This window comes from Salvelinus fontinalis, chromosome 16 (assembly GCF_029448725.1).
Source record: "Salvelinus fontinalis isolate EN_2023a chromosome 16, ASM2944872v1, whole genome shotgun sequence".
Taxonomy (NCBI): Eukaryota; Metazoa; Chordata; class Actinopteri; order Salmoniformes; family Salmonidae; genus Salvelinus; species Salvelinus fontinalis.
In genome coordinates this window covers 16,943,945-16,961,578 of record NC_074680.1, presented here as the reverse complement: position 1 = coordinate 16,961,578, position 17,634 = coordinate 16,943,945, and the positions used below count along the sequence as shown (strand labels likewise).

Genomic DNA, 17,634 nt, shown 5'->3' with positions numbered 1-17,634 from the left:
TATTACAGGTAACATGGAACTTATAAAAACATTACAGGCCATTCTAACTGATCATTCTTCTGTAAATTTCAAATCTTCCCAATGAAAAAATGTGCACTGAGATGAAGGTTTAATAATACTTCACTACACAACTGACTTCCTTTTTCAGTTTAGATCCAATTTAAAATAATTTTTTGAAATAAATTATTACTCAGTGGAGGACTCCACTATGGTATGGTTAGCTGTAAAAGGTTTCATAAGAGGAAACACTACACATTTTTCCTCCCATTTCCAGAAATAAAGAGTTCAGAAGATCAGTGAATTGGAAAAGTCATTATAAAATGCAGGAAGACAACTACTCAGAGAGAAATTGGGATAAAAACAAGTAGACTAAAACTTAATGACCTGTTGCAACAGAGCAGAGGGTGTGACTGTTTAAGGGAGTAGGCCTAGCCACTTACTGGCACTGCAGCTTAAACATGCTGAAACAAGATCATCAATACAGCTATTCAGATCCCCTACTATAAGGGATGATATCGGATCCTACAGAAATAAAGAACTTTTATAGCATATTAGTCAGATTTATAGAGTTCTTCAAATAGCTTTGATGTTTCTGCTTGTCGGCAGACCTTACGTTGCCCAAACTTTCTCAGGAAGAGACAGTTTTATTAGAGGAACCTGTCACTTTATCTGAACTGAAAGCTGTTCTTTTAAATATGAAGACAGATAAAGCGCCTGGTATTGATGGAAAACCTCCTGAACCCATTTGGGATGAGCTAGGATCTGTTATTATTGAATCGCTTAACATTGCTATTGAAAAAGGACAATTCCACAGAGACATCAACACAGCTACTATATCCCTAATCCCTAAGAAAGGAAAATAAGTCACAAATTGGGATAATTTTCATCCACTCAATTTAATTGGAACAGAAATTAAGATGTAGAGTGGATTCAGAAAGTATTCAGACCGCTTGACTTCTTCCACAATTTATTACGTTACAGCATTATTCTAACATTGATTAAATAGTTTTCCCCTCATCAATCTACACACAATATCGCATTAGGACAAAGCAAATACAGGTTTAGAAATGTTTGCAAATGTATTAAAAAACAAATAAATGAAATCACATTTACATAAAGTATTCAGACCCTTTACTCAGTACTTTGTTGAAGTACCTTTGGCAGCGATTACAGCCTTGAGTCATTTTGGGTGTGACGCTACAAGCTTGGCACACGTGTATTTGGGGAGTTTCTCCCATTCTCCTCTGCAGATCCTCTTAAGCTCTGTCAGGTTGGAAGGGGAGCGTTGTTGCACAGCTATTTTCAGGTATCTCCAGAGATGTTAGATTGGGTTCAAGTCCAGGCTCTGACTGGGCCACTCAAGGACATTCAGAGACTTGTTCTCCTGTTGGAAGGTGAACCTTTGCCCAAGTCTGAGGTCCTGAGCACTCTGGAGCAGGTTTTCATCAAGGATCTCTCTGCCGTTCGCCTTTCCCTCGATCCTGACTCATCTCCCAGTTGCTGCCGCTGAAAAACATCCCCACAGCATGATGCTGCCACCACCGTGCTTCACTGTAGGGATGGTGCCGGGTTTCTTCCAGACCTGCCGCTTGGCATTCAGGCCAAAGAGTTCAATCTTGGCTTCATCAGACCCGAGAATCTTGTTTCTCATGATCTGAGAGTCTTTAGATACCTTTTGGCAAACTCCAAGCAGGCTGTCATGTGTCTCTTACGGAGCAGTGGCTTCCGTCTGGCCACTGTACCATAAAGGCCTGCTTGGTGGAGTGCTGCAGAGATGGTCGTCCTTCTAGAAGGTTCTCCCATCTCCACAGAGGAACTCTGGAGCTCTGTCAGAGTGACCATCGGATTCTTGGTCACTTCTCTGATCAAGGCCCTTCTCCCCCGATTGCTCAGTTTGCCCGGGCGGCCAGCTCTTGGAAGAGTCTTGGCGGTTCCAAACTTCTATTTAAGAATCATGAAGGCCACTGTGTTCTTGGGGACCTTCAATGCTGCAGACATTTTTGGGTACATTTCCCCAGATCTGTGCCACAACCCAAATCCTGTCTCGGAGTTCTACGGACAATTCCTTCGACCTCATGGCTTGGTTTTTGTTCTGACATGCACTGTCAACTGTGGGGCCTTATATATACACAGGTGTGTGCCTATCCAAATAATATCCAATCAATTGAATTTACCACAGATGGACTCCAATCAAGTTGTAGAAACAAGAATGATCAAAGGAAACCGGATGCACCTGAGCTCAATTCAAGTCTCATAGCAAAAGGTCTGAATACTGTAAATAAGGTACCTGTTTTTTATACATTTGCAAAAATGTATGGAAACTCACCCCATTCTGTACAAATGTGCGCAACCGTGACAAAAAAAAGCAGTTTTCCCACACATCTGTCCATTAGTTTTGCTTCCCCACCCGCCATTTAAAAAAAAGACCCGACGGAGCTCCTTGCCTTCTTGAATTATGCAGAAACGGGGAGCGTGGAGCTCATGTCATTGATTTTGTTGGAAAGGGGAGAAATTGTGCTTTACAATGGTATTGACATTACAGTTGATCTGGAAGTATGACGTTTTTGGGGTAAGGTCAATTGTACGGACCAAGACGATGTACAAAAGTGAGTGAGTTTACGTTATTGGTTTTCAAATCAACGTTATTTTAATTGTCCAGCAGCCAAAGGCATAATCCTTGTCATATTAGTAACCCATGCTAGCTGAAGCACCTTCAAAGCTCCCCTTTCTTAATTTTTAACAGATATTTTCATATCTGTCACATGAAACTGCTTACGCTTGGGGTGCGCGTTTGAGAATTGTGTTTTCCCGCCAATTGCATTTTGGAACATTTGCGCATTGCCTATAGCCATGTAAGCATCGTTGAGCTTTTAATAAGAAGAAATAAAACATTACGATTTTAAGCTAAACAGTCTGATCGGTTGCATCAATCAGCCTCCTTGCTTTTGAATTATTTTTTTTATATGCAGTGGTTGTATGAATTTTGGATCAGTGGTCCAAGAGTCTGTTTTGAACCATATATTTCTTTGATGATGGGACGCCATTACTGTTAAGCCATGGAGAGAATTATTTTATAAAAACAAAAAGTATTTGGTTTAAATTGTAGCCTAATGGTGCAATATGTTATAGGCTACCAAGGGTGTTTAACCATCCCCCAGGAGAGCCTTAAAAAAGGGGAGTGTTGTATTTTGAGACAGGCTTGAATATGCAAATAAGCCAATAGAAAGACTGTAGCCTACATTTATCTGATTCTCTGTGGTAAAAAAAATTGTAATGCATACTATTTTGTAAAGTGGCAACCTTGCATCATCCAAATGATGTAAAAAAAAGTTGTGGTGAAATGTGGGGATTTTACCAAAATTCTTTTACCAAAATTTGCACCTGCACAGTTCTTCCAGTAAATGTGATTTTGTAAAATTTTCTGTGTAAATTGTTGAAAGTGTTACTTGTGCATAAAGTTGTATGTATTGTTACATTTTCAAATCAATATTTTTAGTTTAGCAAACATTTTAAGTGAAAATACCATTACCATGGAATTGCCCTTGACAAAAAAAAAAGGTCTGGTCTCAAATAATAAATAAAACACCACTCAGTTACAACATCACCCCACTTTCCCAGAGGAATGTCCATTTATCTTATCTGAGACGAATGCGACCTCTGGCACCCCAAAGCCGTTGCAGAGTGACGAATACAGTTTCTCTAAAGACTTCATGGCCTACTTGTTGGGCTTGTAGAGGCACATACTGTTCAGACAGACTTTTACAAAGAGACAACATCAAAACGCTAAACAACTTTCATTTGAAATGGCTCCAGTTCCACATCTGTCAAAAAGCCAAACGGAATGCTCACATTACAGACAGCCACCAAACGTTGGTTTTTGTGGGTATTGTCATTTTACATTGTGCTGCAAATACAAAAACAAAAGACTGTACAATGCCAAAAAGGGACAAGACTGAAATATGCTTGGGCTGTAGCACATGCCAGACCAGAAAGCATGCACACTTAAAGAGAGATTATAAGTAAGCATCATTTCCAATAGGAGAGGCTGAGGTTTTGCTGGAGCCAGTGATGCCTGAATGTGGACAAGAGCAACTTTTCAATTCTACAAGCAGATGTGGTGGACTGGGCATGTTGAGCAAACCACAGACTGAGGAAAGCGTATAAACTATTTTGAAGGCAGCGTTCTTTTTTCCAGTGGCAAGAGCTAGAAGGCAAGAGCGAGAAGTACACAGAAAGAAACTAGCAAATGATTCCAAACAGTTATTAGAACCAGAAAACATGGAGAAAAATAGCAGGGTGGAATGTGTCAGTTGCATTTTGCTTTGACATTTGCGGGAGGCAATTCTCCCAGCAGGCACTGCTCTTAAAACACACACGTGCACAAATAAACACCTCTCATATACACACAGGTCAACTCCCACAGATCTTTCGTACATTAATAAAACTTGCTTTCCTTGAGTCAGGACCCTAATATAGGCGTCATCCTTTCACTAGAGGGTGGATGGGCAGTTGACAGGTTGATGGCATGTGGTGTCTAAACAGAAGGTGCTGCGGATGTCATTCGGTACTCCCTAAAAACACACCACCTCCATACAGCTACGACTGGAAGTGACTTTTCATAGCAGGTTAGGAGAGCATTTTTGCTAATCCTAACCCTTTTCCTAACCTTAAGCTAATTCTCCTAACCTGCTACGAAAAAGCCAGTTCTGGTAGTAGCTGTATGGAAGTGCCGTGTTTTTAGGGAATCTTGATGTCGTACACACCTGCAGCATGAGCTCGCACTCCTCCCGGCCCACAAAGATCATCTCCGGTGGCAACCGGTGTCTTGTGCCTGAGCTGCTGACCAGGAACCATGACGTCACACTCATCTTGGAGCCCCGACTCAGAGCCTTCTTAGCATCCTGGGAGGGGCGAGAAGACTTGATATTAGACAACATGTAGCGCAGTAGATTCTTGTTGTCACCACATTCACTAACAACTCAATTAATCTTTTCAGATCTATTAACACACAGCTGATACAGGAAAAACATTTTGGCAGATTTGGAATCACCAGGAATTAAGATATAAAACTACTTTTTGTTTAGGAAATATTATCCCAAGTATTCCCATTAATACAAAAAATGTGATCGAGTCTTACTAGCTAGGTTTCTATCCAATTGGTGACAGACTTGCATGTGAAAATTCTAAAATCCGCATAAAGAAAAAAACGACACAACAGTGGTAGGCCTGATCACCAACAACGACGAGACAGCCTATAGGGAGGAGGTCAGAGACCTGGCTGGGTGGTGCCAGAATAACAACCTATCCCTCAACGTAACCAAGACTAAGGAGATGATTGTGGACTACAGGAAAAGGAGGACCGAGCACGCAACCATTCTCATCGGCGGGGCTGTAGTGGAGCAGGTTGAGAGCTTCAAGTTCCTTGGTGTCCACATCACCAACAAACTAACATGGTCCAAACACACCAAGACAGTTGTGAAGAGGGCACGACAAAGCCTATTCCCCCTCAGGAAACTAAAAAGATTTGGCATGGGTCCTCAGATCCTCAAAAGGTTCTACAGCTGCAATATTGAGAGCATCCTGACTGGTTGCGTCACTGCCTGGTACGGCAACTGCTCGGACTCCGACCGCAAGGCACTACAGAAGGTAGTGCGTACGGCCCAGTACATCACTGGGGCTAAGCTGCCTGCCATCCAGGACCTCTACACCAGGCAGAGTCAGAGGAAGGCCCTAAAAATTGTCAAAGACCCCAACCACCCCAGTCATAGACTGTTCACTCTACTACCGCATGGCAAGCGGTACCGGAGTGCCAAGTCTAGGACAAAAAGGCTTCTCAACAGTTTTTACCCCCAAGCCATAAGTCTCCTGAACAGCTAATCAAATGGCTACCCAGACTATTTGCATTGTGCCCCCCCCAAACCCCGCTTTTACCCTGCTGCTACTCTCTGTTTATCATATATGCACTTTAACTATACATTCATGTACATACTACCTCATTTGGGCCAACCAACCAGTGCTCCCACATATTGGCTAACCGGGCTATCTGCATTGTGTCCTGCCACCCACCACCCCCCCCCCCCCTTTTACGCTACTGCTACTCTCTGTTCATCATATATGCATAGTCAATTTAACCATATCTACATGTACACACTACCTCAATCAGCCTGACTAACCGGTGTCTGTATGTAGCCTCGCTACTGTATGTAGCCTGTCTTTTTACTGTCGTTTTATTTCTTTACCTACCTATTGTTCACCTAATACCTTTTTTGCACTATTGGTTAGAGCCTGTAAGTAAGCATTTCACTGTAAGGTCTACACCTGTTGTATTCGGCGCACGTGAAAAATAAACTTTGATTTGATGTGAAAGAAAATATGTGCATTTTCCCACGAGTGGTGTTTCCACCAAACTGACGCGTTGTGGATAAAAATCAGTGCATGACGATGTAGTGCACACAGCATTTGGTATCCACTTACGTTTTCTTGCAACAAATACAAATCTAATGTTCAGTGTGTTTCCATTTTCAACTCTACCAAGAGTTATCACAAACTGTTGCATTAAATAACAAATGTACCTACTCTGGTTTTAGCACTTTCACTACAGCCAACAGCTTGCAGATACAGTGCGGGTAGGCTCTGCAGGTAGGTTAGTCTACTTGAAGAGATTATTATGGTTAAGAGAATATTTTTATTTGTCAAACAGCATTCTAGCATCGACCACCATGTCAGCAGAACAAGAACCTCGACAGTTATTGGAAAGGAGCATCAAGCTCATTCCGTGCACTTTCACCGCCCTATGAAGTTCATCATAATTTATTTAATCTGTAGCCTGTCCTGAAAAGAAAATGTTTAAACACTCCTCACTCAATGTAAGGCTAAATATAAGGTCTGGACATGCAGATAAATGAAAACCCGATTTTGCTGGGGTCTCTTTTCATATCGGTGAGAAATAATAATAAAAAAGTGAAATTACTACACACCTTTTATAGGGTTAGTGTTCCTTGACGGGCATATCTCCATGTTACAGCGCTTGTTAATGGAAGACAGACAGAAGACCACCTGTGCTAATTAGCATGACCCGAACACCTGTGTGTTTTTGGGGAGGAAGTGTATTTTGTCAACTGGATTTAAACACATTATGGATCTGTGCAAAACTGCTACAGTAAGTCTCTTATTTGAAATATTCTTTCTAGCTGACATGAAAGAAAACGGGCATATCAGCATATGTTTGGAAAACCATTTCGTAAGCGACGATTGACGTTTCTAAACGTTAAAACACAGCGTCGGTTTACACGGAGCCAAGTATGGGGGAATGTAATGGCTGAAAACCCTACATACTGAGTAGAAGGTTCTGAGAGCTAGCTAGGTCTTATCAAGTTAGGCTGTTTGTTCGGGTACCTTAACTATGCTAACTCCTCAGTTCTGATCACCTTTGATTTTAGGTCTACAATTCTGCTCAATCATGCAGCCAACCTAAATTGCTGTTTGCTTAAAATTAACTACCATTCAACATTGGTTTGGAACGAGGTGCAACTAATTAAACATGATATGGCTATGCTATAATACCAGAATGATCTGTGGTCAATGGCTTGTACTGTAGTAATGTTAGTAAGCTAGTTGCTATCAGTCTCAGCCACTTTACTAACCAATAATTCCCATATTCATATCTGGAAAATGTTGCATATGCAATTCATCATGTCTAGCCAACTCACTTGTCAAACAAGCTAGGCCAGGTGGAAAGCTACAAAAACAAACGATTCTGAAGGTTACAATGGTTGTAGCAACACTTGTTGCAACGTTAGCCAGCAGTTGACACTGACTTTATGGTGAGTTTGCAAGCAGACTGACTCCTTTCAGCAAGCTAGCTATTGTAGCTAAATTATCTTATTTCGAAAGAATGTTGGGATTACTGGTCCGTTAGCTCCTGTCTCTCTGGTTAGTTAGTTACCTGTTTAAATTAAAGGCTAAACATCATCATACAGGAAATAGGAAATGTTTTCCCGAACGAGAAAAAAACAGTACTAGTTCACGACTCCCCCTTCACAAGCATACCTTTAATCCGGACTCTGCTTTCTCCAGAATAGTAGCCAGCGTTAACACAATAAATAATAATTTACAGCTGTATCTGTCCTCTTCTTTAGTAAAGTAGTTTCAAGAAGCAATAATGTTAGTCCAGGTAAATGGCGAACACACCCTCCCTTCAATATTTGACAAGCCGACGAAAACTGACATTACACTTCCACCGCCACGCACAAGGATCAACGTTCTCTAGACGAGTGACGCAACTAGTCAGTCCCACATGTCAACTCAAATGCTTAGCACCCGAACGAAAGAGAAGAGCAATGAAATATCTAAAGTTGCTAAATAAAAGCACCACACAATTATGGGGTTTTGTCCAACTTCGCTCAAAAATGTAGGGAATGGAAAAAAGTATGTTTTTACAATGAATTAAATCATGTCACATCAAAGTAATAAATAACAAAGTAAATATAACTTTGTAATAACAGTTTTTGTGAAATTATGTTTCAGAAACGGTCAGTAATCTCATAACTCGCCCACATGGAGACAGCATTCCTATTAAATTACTAGATGCAGTTGATTTCAGCACAGTGTTCTTTCTGGTGGATGCAATGTAGAATGTAGACAGGTGTGGAGTTCTTTTTACTGTCAAGCCACAGAAGACTGGAAAATATTTTTATTATATGCGCTATGTATGCTTTAGTAGCGTCATCAATGACTTTGATTAGCGTAACGGCAGCGACACTAGCTGGATCTTATCCACATTAAGACTTCCGGTTTTAGGATTTTCCCTTCAAAATAAAAGTCCGTGGTAAAATGTATTTGTATGATACGAAATCATTATTTTTTTGTTGTAGTTTTTCATAGTGCATAATGTTACAATTATGAAAAACTAAACAAAGGTAACTAACTACATGTGGGAAAAATCTAAAGAGAACTACTATTTTATATTAGTTAAAGGGGCGGCAGGTAGCCTAGTGGTTAGCGCGTTGGGCCAGTAACTGAAGGTTGCTAGATCGAATCCCCGAGATGACAGGGCAAAACTCTGTCATTCTGCCCCTGAACGAGGCAGTTAACCCAGTGTTTCTAGGCCGTCATCGTAAATAAGAATTTGTTCTTAACTGACTTACCTGGTAAAAATATAGAATATTATAGAGTATATTAATGTCAAGAACATAATAATAGCCTACTGGTAAAAAAATATACAGTACCAGTCAAAAGTTTGGACACATTGCAGTGTTTTTCTTTATTTTTTTTACTATTTTCTACATTGTAGAATAATAGTTAAGACATCAAAACTATTAAATAACACATGGAATCATGTAGAAGTGTTAAACAAATCAAAATATATTTTAGATTCTTCAAAGTAGCCACCCTTTGCCTTGATGACAGCATCATCTGGAATGCTTTTCCAACAGTCTTGAAGGACTGAGCACTTGGCTGCTTTTCCTTCACTCTGCAATCCAACTCATCCCAAACCATCTCAATTGGGTTAAGGTCGGGTGATTGTCGGTTGATTGTGGAGGCCAGGTCATCTGATGCAGCACTCCATCACTCTCCTTCTTGGTCCAATACCCCTTACACAGCCTGGAGGTGTGTTGAGTCATTGTCTTGTTGAAAACAAATTATAGTCTCACTAAGCGCAAACAAGATGGGATGGCGTATCGCTGCAGAATGCTGTGGTACCCATGCCAGTTAAGTGTGCCTTGAATTCTAAATAAATCACTGACCGTGTCACCAGCAAAGCACCCCCAAACAATCACACCTCATTCTCATGAGTCCTCATGAGAGCCAGTTTCATCATAGCACTTGATTGTTTTAGCGACTGCACTTGAATAAACTTTCAAAGTTCTTGAAATGTTCCTGATTGACTGACCTTCAGGTCTTAAAGTAATGATGGATTGTCATTTCTCTTTGTTTATTCGAGCTGTTCTTGCCATAATATGGACGGTCTTTTACCAAATAGGGCTATATTCTGTATACCACCCCTACCTTGTCACAATACAAATTATTGGCTCAAACGCATTACGAAGTTAAAAGTTAATTTGTGGAATTTCTTTCCAAGGCACACCTATTAATTGAAATGCATTCCAGGTGACTACCTCATGAAGCTGGTTGAAAGAATGCCAAGAGTGTGCAAAGCTGTCATCAAGGCAAAGGGTGGCTACTTTGAAGAATCTCAAATATAAGATATATTTTGATTTGTTTTAACACTTTTTTTGGTTGCTACATGAATACATATGTGTTATTTCATAGTTTTGATGTATTCACTATTATTCTACAATGTAGATTATTTTTATTTTTTTTATAAAGAAAAACCCTGGAATGAGTAGGTGTGTCCAAACTTTTGACTGGTACTGTATATACAATTAAAATTAAACAAAATAAATGATTATTTTGATTGTATGATTATTGTTTATTTACTATTGTTCAAGGATGCAATTTTGTGTCCACAAAACCAGGGTTCAGTCATTAGAGTCCCTAGAATACAAAACAGGTTCGTTTGAACAAAAAGCTTGGTCATAGCAAGTGTTGCTGGACTTTTACTATGGTCAAACAGCTTAAAATAGATGCATGGACACTATATGGTTCAAATACAGCACTATGTCATAGGGTGCATTGTCACACTAAAATACCTTATAATGTAAAATACAAATATCTTATAATCTTCCTTCTGGTGTATACTTTGGAATTTATACAACATAGTACAATATATTTATTAAAAAAGTCAAGAGAGATTACATTTGGTATACTTCATTCATAACAAATATCACAATGACGTTAATTAATCAAATTGATCATCAACAGTTACACAGAAATGTCAAATTATATGCAACATCAGGGTTCAGGATATCAGCTAATGAAATACACCTATACAGAATTCCCTGATCAGTGAAGAATTGGGAAGAGGGCATTTGTGGCAGGTGTGCCCTCTACCCAACTCTATGATCATGTAAGGACAGAGGGCACTCGTGGCAGGTGTGCCCTCTATATAGCTCTATAGCCAGGTATTTATATGGGCAGCCATTGAGGGTGCCTCCTTTCAATCCAGCTCCTTCACCCAGACAGAGTTGAGCACACCAACAACAACCAGTATGCATCATTGAATGTGAGCAGTGAGTACCAACATCCAATATTGCATAGAAAAGGACTAAGAACAGGACTTCCTCACCTCTGTTTTGTTTATTTGGGATTTCATCTGCTAATGGCCGCCACAAGCTTTATGGGTAAGTCATTGTGAGTTTATTGATCTGTTCCTTTGTTACATCTGATTGTTCAAGGATCTGATTGTTCAAGGTGTCAATGGCCGTCTGTTCCTTTGTTACATGTAGCTGGTAATACATGTTAATAGTTCACACACCTTTTGTGCAGCTGAATTTTGTATGATCATTATTTTCTTTTTAGTCATTTAGCAGAAACTTTTATCCAGAGCGACTTCCAGTTCGTCCATTCATCTTAAGATAGATAGGTGAGACAACCACATGTCATAGTATGTAAAACGATTTTTAAAAAATAAATCTCAACAAAGTAACTATCTGCAAGTAAGAGGTAAAAGTTTCAAATGCGAGAGAAGAGTCAAGTGGGAGTGTTTTGTTAACTAAAGGCTTTTTTTCATTTTTTTAGGTAATGAGGGGGAGTGCTGTGGGATTATTTAAGATTTTTTAAAGAGGTAGGTTTTCGGAAGATGGACAGGGACTCTGCTCTTCTAGCTTCAGGGGAAGGCTGGTTCCACCATTGGGGTGCCAGGACATAGAAGATCTTGGGCTGAGCTAGAGCTGTCCTCCTGTATGGGTGGGAGGGCCAAGAGACCAGAGGTGTCAGAACTGAGTACTCAGGTTGGGTTATAGAGTTTGAGCAGAGGCTGAAGGTAGGGAGGGGCAGTTCCTCTTGCTGCTATGTAGGCAAGTACCATGGTCTTGTAGTGATGCGAGCTTTGACTGGAAGCCAGTGGAGTGTGCGGAGAAGCGGGTGAGCATTTGGGAAGGTTGAACAACCAGCTGGCTGCAGCATTCTGGATACATTGCAGGGGTTTGATGGCACAAGCCAGCCAACAGCGAGTTGCCTTATTCCAGACGGGAGATGATAAGTGCCTGGATTAGGACTTACTCCACTTCCTGTGTGGGGTAGGGTCGTACTCTACGGATGTTGTAGAGCATGAACCTGCAGGAGCGAGTCACTGCTTTGATGTTAGCAAAGAATGACAAGGTGTTGCCCAGGGTCACGCCAAGGTTCTTTGCAGTCTGGAAGGGGGACACTGTGGAGTTGTCAACTGTGATGGAGAGGTCTTGGAGCAGGCAGGCCTTTCCCGGGAGGAAGAGCAGCTCCGTCTTGTTGAGCTTAAGGTTGTGTAGCCGACATCCTAGCTGAGATGCGTGTCCCCACCTGGGTGTCAGAAGGGGGGGGAGGAGAAAAGTAGCTGAGTGTCATCCCCATCGCAATGATCGGAAAGACCATGTGAGCATATGACGGAGCCGATTGACTTGGTGTACAGATAGAAGAAGAGAGGGCCTAGAACCAAGCCCTGAGGCACCTGGTAGGAGCGGCCTGCCAGGTAGGATGCAATCCAACAGCGTGCAGAGCCTGAGATGCCCAGCCCTGAGAGGGTGGAGTGGAGGATCTGATTGTTCAAGGTGTCAAAGGCAGCGGATAGATCTAGGAGGATTAGAACATTGGAGAGAGAGTCCTTTTTGGCAGCGCAGAGAGCCTCCGTGACAGAAAAGAGCAGTCTCGGTTGAGTAACCCTTCTTGAAGCCTGACTGGTTAGTGTCAAGCAGATCGTTCTGAGAGTGATAACGAGAGAGTTGGTCAGAGACCGCACGTTCAATGGTCTCGAGAAGGGAGCAGGTTGTCGGGCGGCCGGACCTCACTAGTCACAGGATTTAATCTGGAGAGAGAGGAGAGAAAGAGTCCAAGGCGTAGTTCTGTGAGTGGGACCAGTGGATTCAATAGGCTGAGTGAATGACGAGTGGATGTCGTCAACCTTCTTTTCAAAGTGGTTGACTGTCGTCCGCCAAGAGGGGGGGTGGAGGTTTGAGCGGTAAAAGGTGGAACAGAGTTTCCTAGGGTTAGAGGCAGAAGCTTGAAATGTATAGTGATTGAAAGTGGCTTTAGCAGCGGATACAGAGGAACAGAAGGTAGAGAGGACGGAGTGAAATGATGATAGTGCCTCCTGTAGTTTACTTTTCTTCCATTTACGCTCAGCTGCCCGCAGCCCTCTTCTGTAACCCGGCTTTAATGGCCATTGCTTGTTACTTGAATATTATTTCATTAGCTTTATTTATCGTTTGTTAGTTTGCCACATGCCATTCTACGTAGCCACTGTTCATGATGTAACGTGCTCTAGCTTCGGCCTACCATGCTTCATGCTATCACAACCCCTCTCAATGCCGTTTGTTAAGTACTGCTATATTATGTATAGCTTTACCCATTCATATGCTCATGCCATTTGCATATTGCTGTTGCTAGCCTCATGAACAGTCAATTAATTATGCATTGTTATTGTTTATACTCTCTGTCCCCTCTTTAGACAAACCATACTTACCTATCCTACATAACCAACCAGCTGGTTACTGAGTCAAGGCACTGTTCAAGACATCAAGCCTATTCAAAATTGTAATACAACCCATCTAAATGACATGTTCCATGCCCTGATCACCTATCTCCTCTGACTACATACTCTTAAACGGCATCTCTGCTTCCGTCTGCTCTCTAGTCGGAGTCCCACAGTAGATGGGCGTCACCTTCACCCTCACCTAAACCTTCATTCAGTTACATTGGTCCTTCAAGACAGATGCAACACACCTACTGTGACATGGCGGAAGAGCAAAGAAACACAGCAAAAGTCTCATCGTCAGAAGATCCCATCCCAGGACATGATCTCAGAAACCGATGAATACCGATACCTCTACAACATCGACAATAACCCATGGCAGCACATGCCCAACCTCTCCAACCAGCCCCCACAGTTTTACCTGACTTCCCCAGCAGGAGGAGTACAGGTGCAGAGTGCCAGCACCATTAAGCTGCAGCCCATCGGAGGGCAGGCCGAGCCTGCGCCCCCCCCCGCCCCCAACATCCGCTGTCTCCACAATTTCAAGGAGAGTTCACTACCCTCGACTACATTATATCAAGGGTAGTCAACCTGAGTGCCCCGATCACCGCCTCCCAGCTCGGTCAGGCCGTACTAATCCATTCCTCTGTATCAAGCCTGCTCAGTGAAGGTCCAGGTCCCTACAGTACTACTTCAACCACCTCACAACACACCCAGTACAATGAACTGCCACTATCCAACACTCAGCTCATGGCTAGACCCAAAGGACACTGCTGCCAATGTCTCAGTCCCTCTACCGCTAACATACCCCTCGGCAGGAATGGAAGCCCTGGCGAGGTCGACCCCGTGGATGCTTTTAACCGCACTGAACCAGCCATTGTCTGACCAGTCTTCCAACCACCAGCTGTTCCAACCACCAGCTGTTCCAACCAGCAGCTCAGGCTCAGTCTGCATCATCCACCGCTCTGGTCTATTCTGGGTATCGGCCATCAGCTGCTCAAACTCAGTCCACCTACCAACCTCAGTCATCTGCTCGATCCTATTCAAATGACCAACTGCACCTGCCCAGCTAGCTTATGTGGACTGCACCTGCCCAGCTAGCTTATCTTCCATGGACCGGTCCTCTCCAGCTGGCTTATCAGCTACTACCTGCTGCACCTCTCCAGCCAGCTTACCTGCCTGGACCTGCTGCACCTCTTCAGCCAGTCCACCTTCCTGAACTTGATGCACCCTTTCAGCCAGTTGATCCTGCTCCACATGCACTGGTACCTCAGCAACCTCCAGCCCAGCCTGTACAACTAATGAACCCATCTGTACCTAAGCTAGCTTATCCGCTCCAACCATACCTGCAACTAATCTAGCCCACAACAGTGAAAGGGAGTTCAGACCTCAAGATGGCACTGGACTACCTCTTGAACCCTCATACAGCACTATCAGAACACTACAAGTACAGGGTCCTCATGGAGCACCTGACACTGGATGAGGCCAGGCTGATAGCACAAGCATGTAGACACTACCAGCAGCCCTACACTGCAGCCATGCAGGTCTTGCAGATGCAGTACAGGCAACCACACCAGCTGGCTCAGAGTGAGATTGCTGCAATCCTCAATGCCCATGACATCAGAGGTGGCGATTCCAAGGTCTTCCAGAGCTTCGCACTCAAAGTAGACCTCCTGGTCAGCATGCTGAAATCCCTTGAAGGTCCCCAAGGCATAGAGCTGTCATGCACAAGCCACGTGGGAGTTTGCCACGTACTACAGGGACAGCTTTGTGGAGCACTTACAGGCACGGTGCAGGCTGCAGACAAACAGGCAACTCGTACAACCTGACAGACTTCTCCAAATGGCCAAGACCAAGGCCGAAGACCAAGGCCGAAGCACAGCGGCTTTCGAACGACCATCTCCAAGGCCAAAAATTCACCACCATTTACCATTGCTCTGTCCAGTCCAGGTCGAGAGATGTCCAGGTCGGCAACACCCCGAGTCCAGACATCCAATGTCTCAAGGAACCACATCAAACATCTGTGCCTCTTCTGCCATTGTGTCAAGCATTATATACAGTACCAGTCAAAAGTTTGGACACAACTACTCATTTCAGGGTGTGTCTTTATTTTGTACTATTTTCTACGTTGTATAATAATAGTGAAGACATCAACTATGAAATAACACATGTTGAATCATGTAGTAACCAAAAACGTGTTAAACAAATTAAAATATATCTTATATTTGAGATTCTTCAAAGTAGCAACTCTTTGCCTTGATGACAGCTTTGCACACTCTTGGCCTTCTCTCAACCAGCTTGATGGGGTAGTCACCTGGAATGCATGTCAATTAACCGGTATGCCTTGTTAAAAGTTAATTTGTGGAATTTCTTTCCTTCTTAATGCATTTGAGCCAATCAGTTGTTGTGAAAAGGTAGAGGTGGTATACAGAAGATAACCCTATTTGGTAAAAGACCAAGTCCATATTATGGCAAGAACCGCTCAACTAAGCAAAGTGAAACGACAGTCCATTATTTTAAGACATGAAGGTCAGTCAATCGGAAAATGTCAAGAACTTTGAAAGTTTCTTCAAGTGCAATCGGAAAAACCATCAAGCGCTATGTAAGTCGCTCTGAATAAGAGTGTCTGCTAAATGACTTAAATGTAATGTAAATGTAATGATGAAACTGGCTCTCATGAGAACCGCCATAGGAAAGGAAGAGCCAGAGTTACCTCTGCTGCAGAGGATAAGTTCATTAGAGTTACCATCCTAAGAAATTGCAGCCCAAATAAATGCTTCACAGAGTTCAAATAACAGACACATCTCAAATACATTGTTCAGAGGAGACTGCATGAATCAGGCCTTCATGGTTGAATTGCTGCAAAGCAACACTACTAAAGGACACCAATAAGAAGAAGAGACTTGCTTGGGCCAAGTAACATGAGCAATGGACATTAGACCGGTGGAAATCTGTCCTTTGGTCTGAGTCCATATTTCAGATGTTTGGTTCTAACTGCTGTGTCTTTGTGAGACACCGAGTAGGTGAACAGATGATCTTCGCATGTGTGGTTCCCACCGTGAAGCATGGAGGTGTGATGGTGTGAGGATGCTTTGCTGGTGACACTGTGAGTGACTTATTTAGAATTCAAGGCACGCTTAACCAGCATGGCCATCCCATCTGGTTTGCACTTGATGAATCTGGTTGAGGGAACACCAAAAGTGTGCAAAGCTGTCATCAAGGCAAAGGGTGGCTACTTTGAAGAATCTAAAATCTATTTTGATTTGTTTAACACGTTTTTGGTTACTACATGTTCCCATATGTGTTATTTCATAGTTTTGATGTCTTTACAAGGTAGAAAATAGTAAAAAAGAAAGAAAAACCCTTGAATGAGTGTGTCCAAACTTTTGACTGGTACTGTATATCTCAGTGTACAGAGATCGTGAATCAGTCGCCAGAACAGATAAAAAAGTGTACAAAGACGGCAAACATTGGCTAAATTTTGGTCTTATTTGCCATGGGCAACGGTATACAGTGATTCCCTTTCAAAAAAAGATTGCAGTTTTGAAACTGCAGTAAAAGTGCAGTAACTGCAGTCGCTTGTGGTATATTGGAAGCGGTAGTTGCAGAATAACTGCAGTTAAACTGCAAAATTACTGCAGTAAACAAAACTATTTTGATGCAGTATTTGCAGCATATTGCAGTTATACTACACTCTGACTGCAATCTTTTTCGTAAGGGTTTGCATTGTGGCCAATGTACTGGGCGGAGTAAAAGGCCAGCAACACTGTATTATTCATGGCCATGTGAAATTACACCATATATAGATTCTACAGAGCCTACTGAGTACTCCCCACCCCACTTTTACATTGGCACAAATTAAGGTTTCCTGTACAGTGCTATATTTGTACCGTATTGTGTCCAAGCACCGCATTTTAAGCTGTTTTGACCACTGTAAAGGGCCAGCAACACTCTGTATTATTTATAGCCATGTGAAATTATGCCATATAGATTCTACAGACCCCACTGATACTCCCCACGTCCCATCGGCAAAAATAATAATTTATTCTCTGTAAGCCAATAAGTAA

The 17,634-nt window shown here is 42.4% G+C and overlaps 1 protein-coding gene across 1 annotated transcript in view; it reads right to left on the bottom strand.

The window, feature by feature from the left end:
• Nucleotides 1-8,292, bottom strand: part of cep170ba (centrosomal protein 170Ba) — a 50,287-nt gene extending 41,995 nt beyond the window's left edge. The window contains exons 1-2 of the mRNA XM_055864536.1: nucleotides 8,050-8,292; nucleotides 4,764-4,901 (exon numbers count right to left, since the gene is read on the bottom strand). Of these exons, the coding sequence (XP_055720511.1) occupies nucleotides 4,764-4,868 (105 nt within the window). The 5' untranslated portion in view covers nucleotides 4,869-4,901; nucleotides 8,050-8,292. The remainder of the gene's footprint in view (nucleotides 1-4,763; nucleotides 4,902-8,049) is intronic.
• Nucleotides 8,293-17,634: the final 9,342 nt, after the last annotated feature.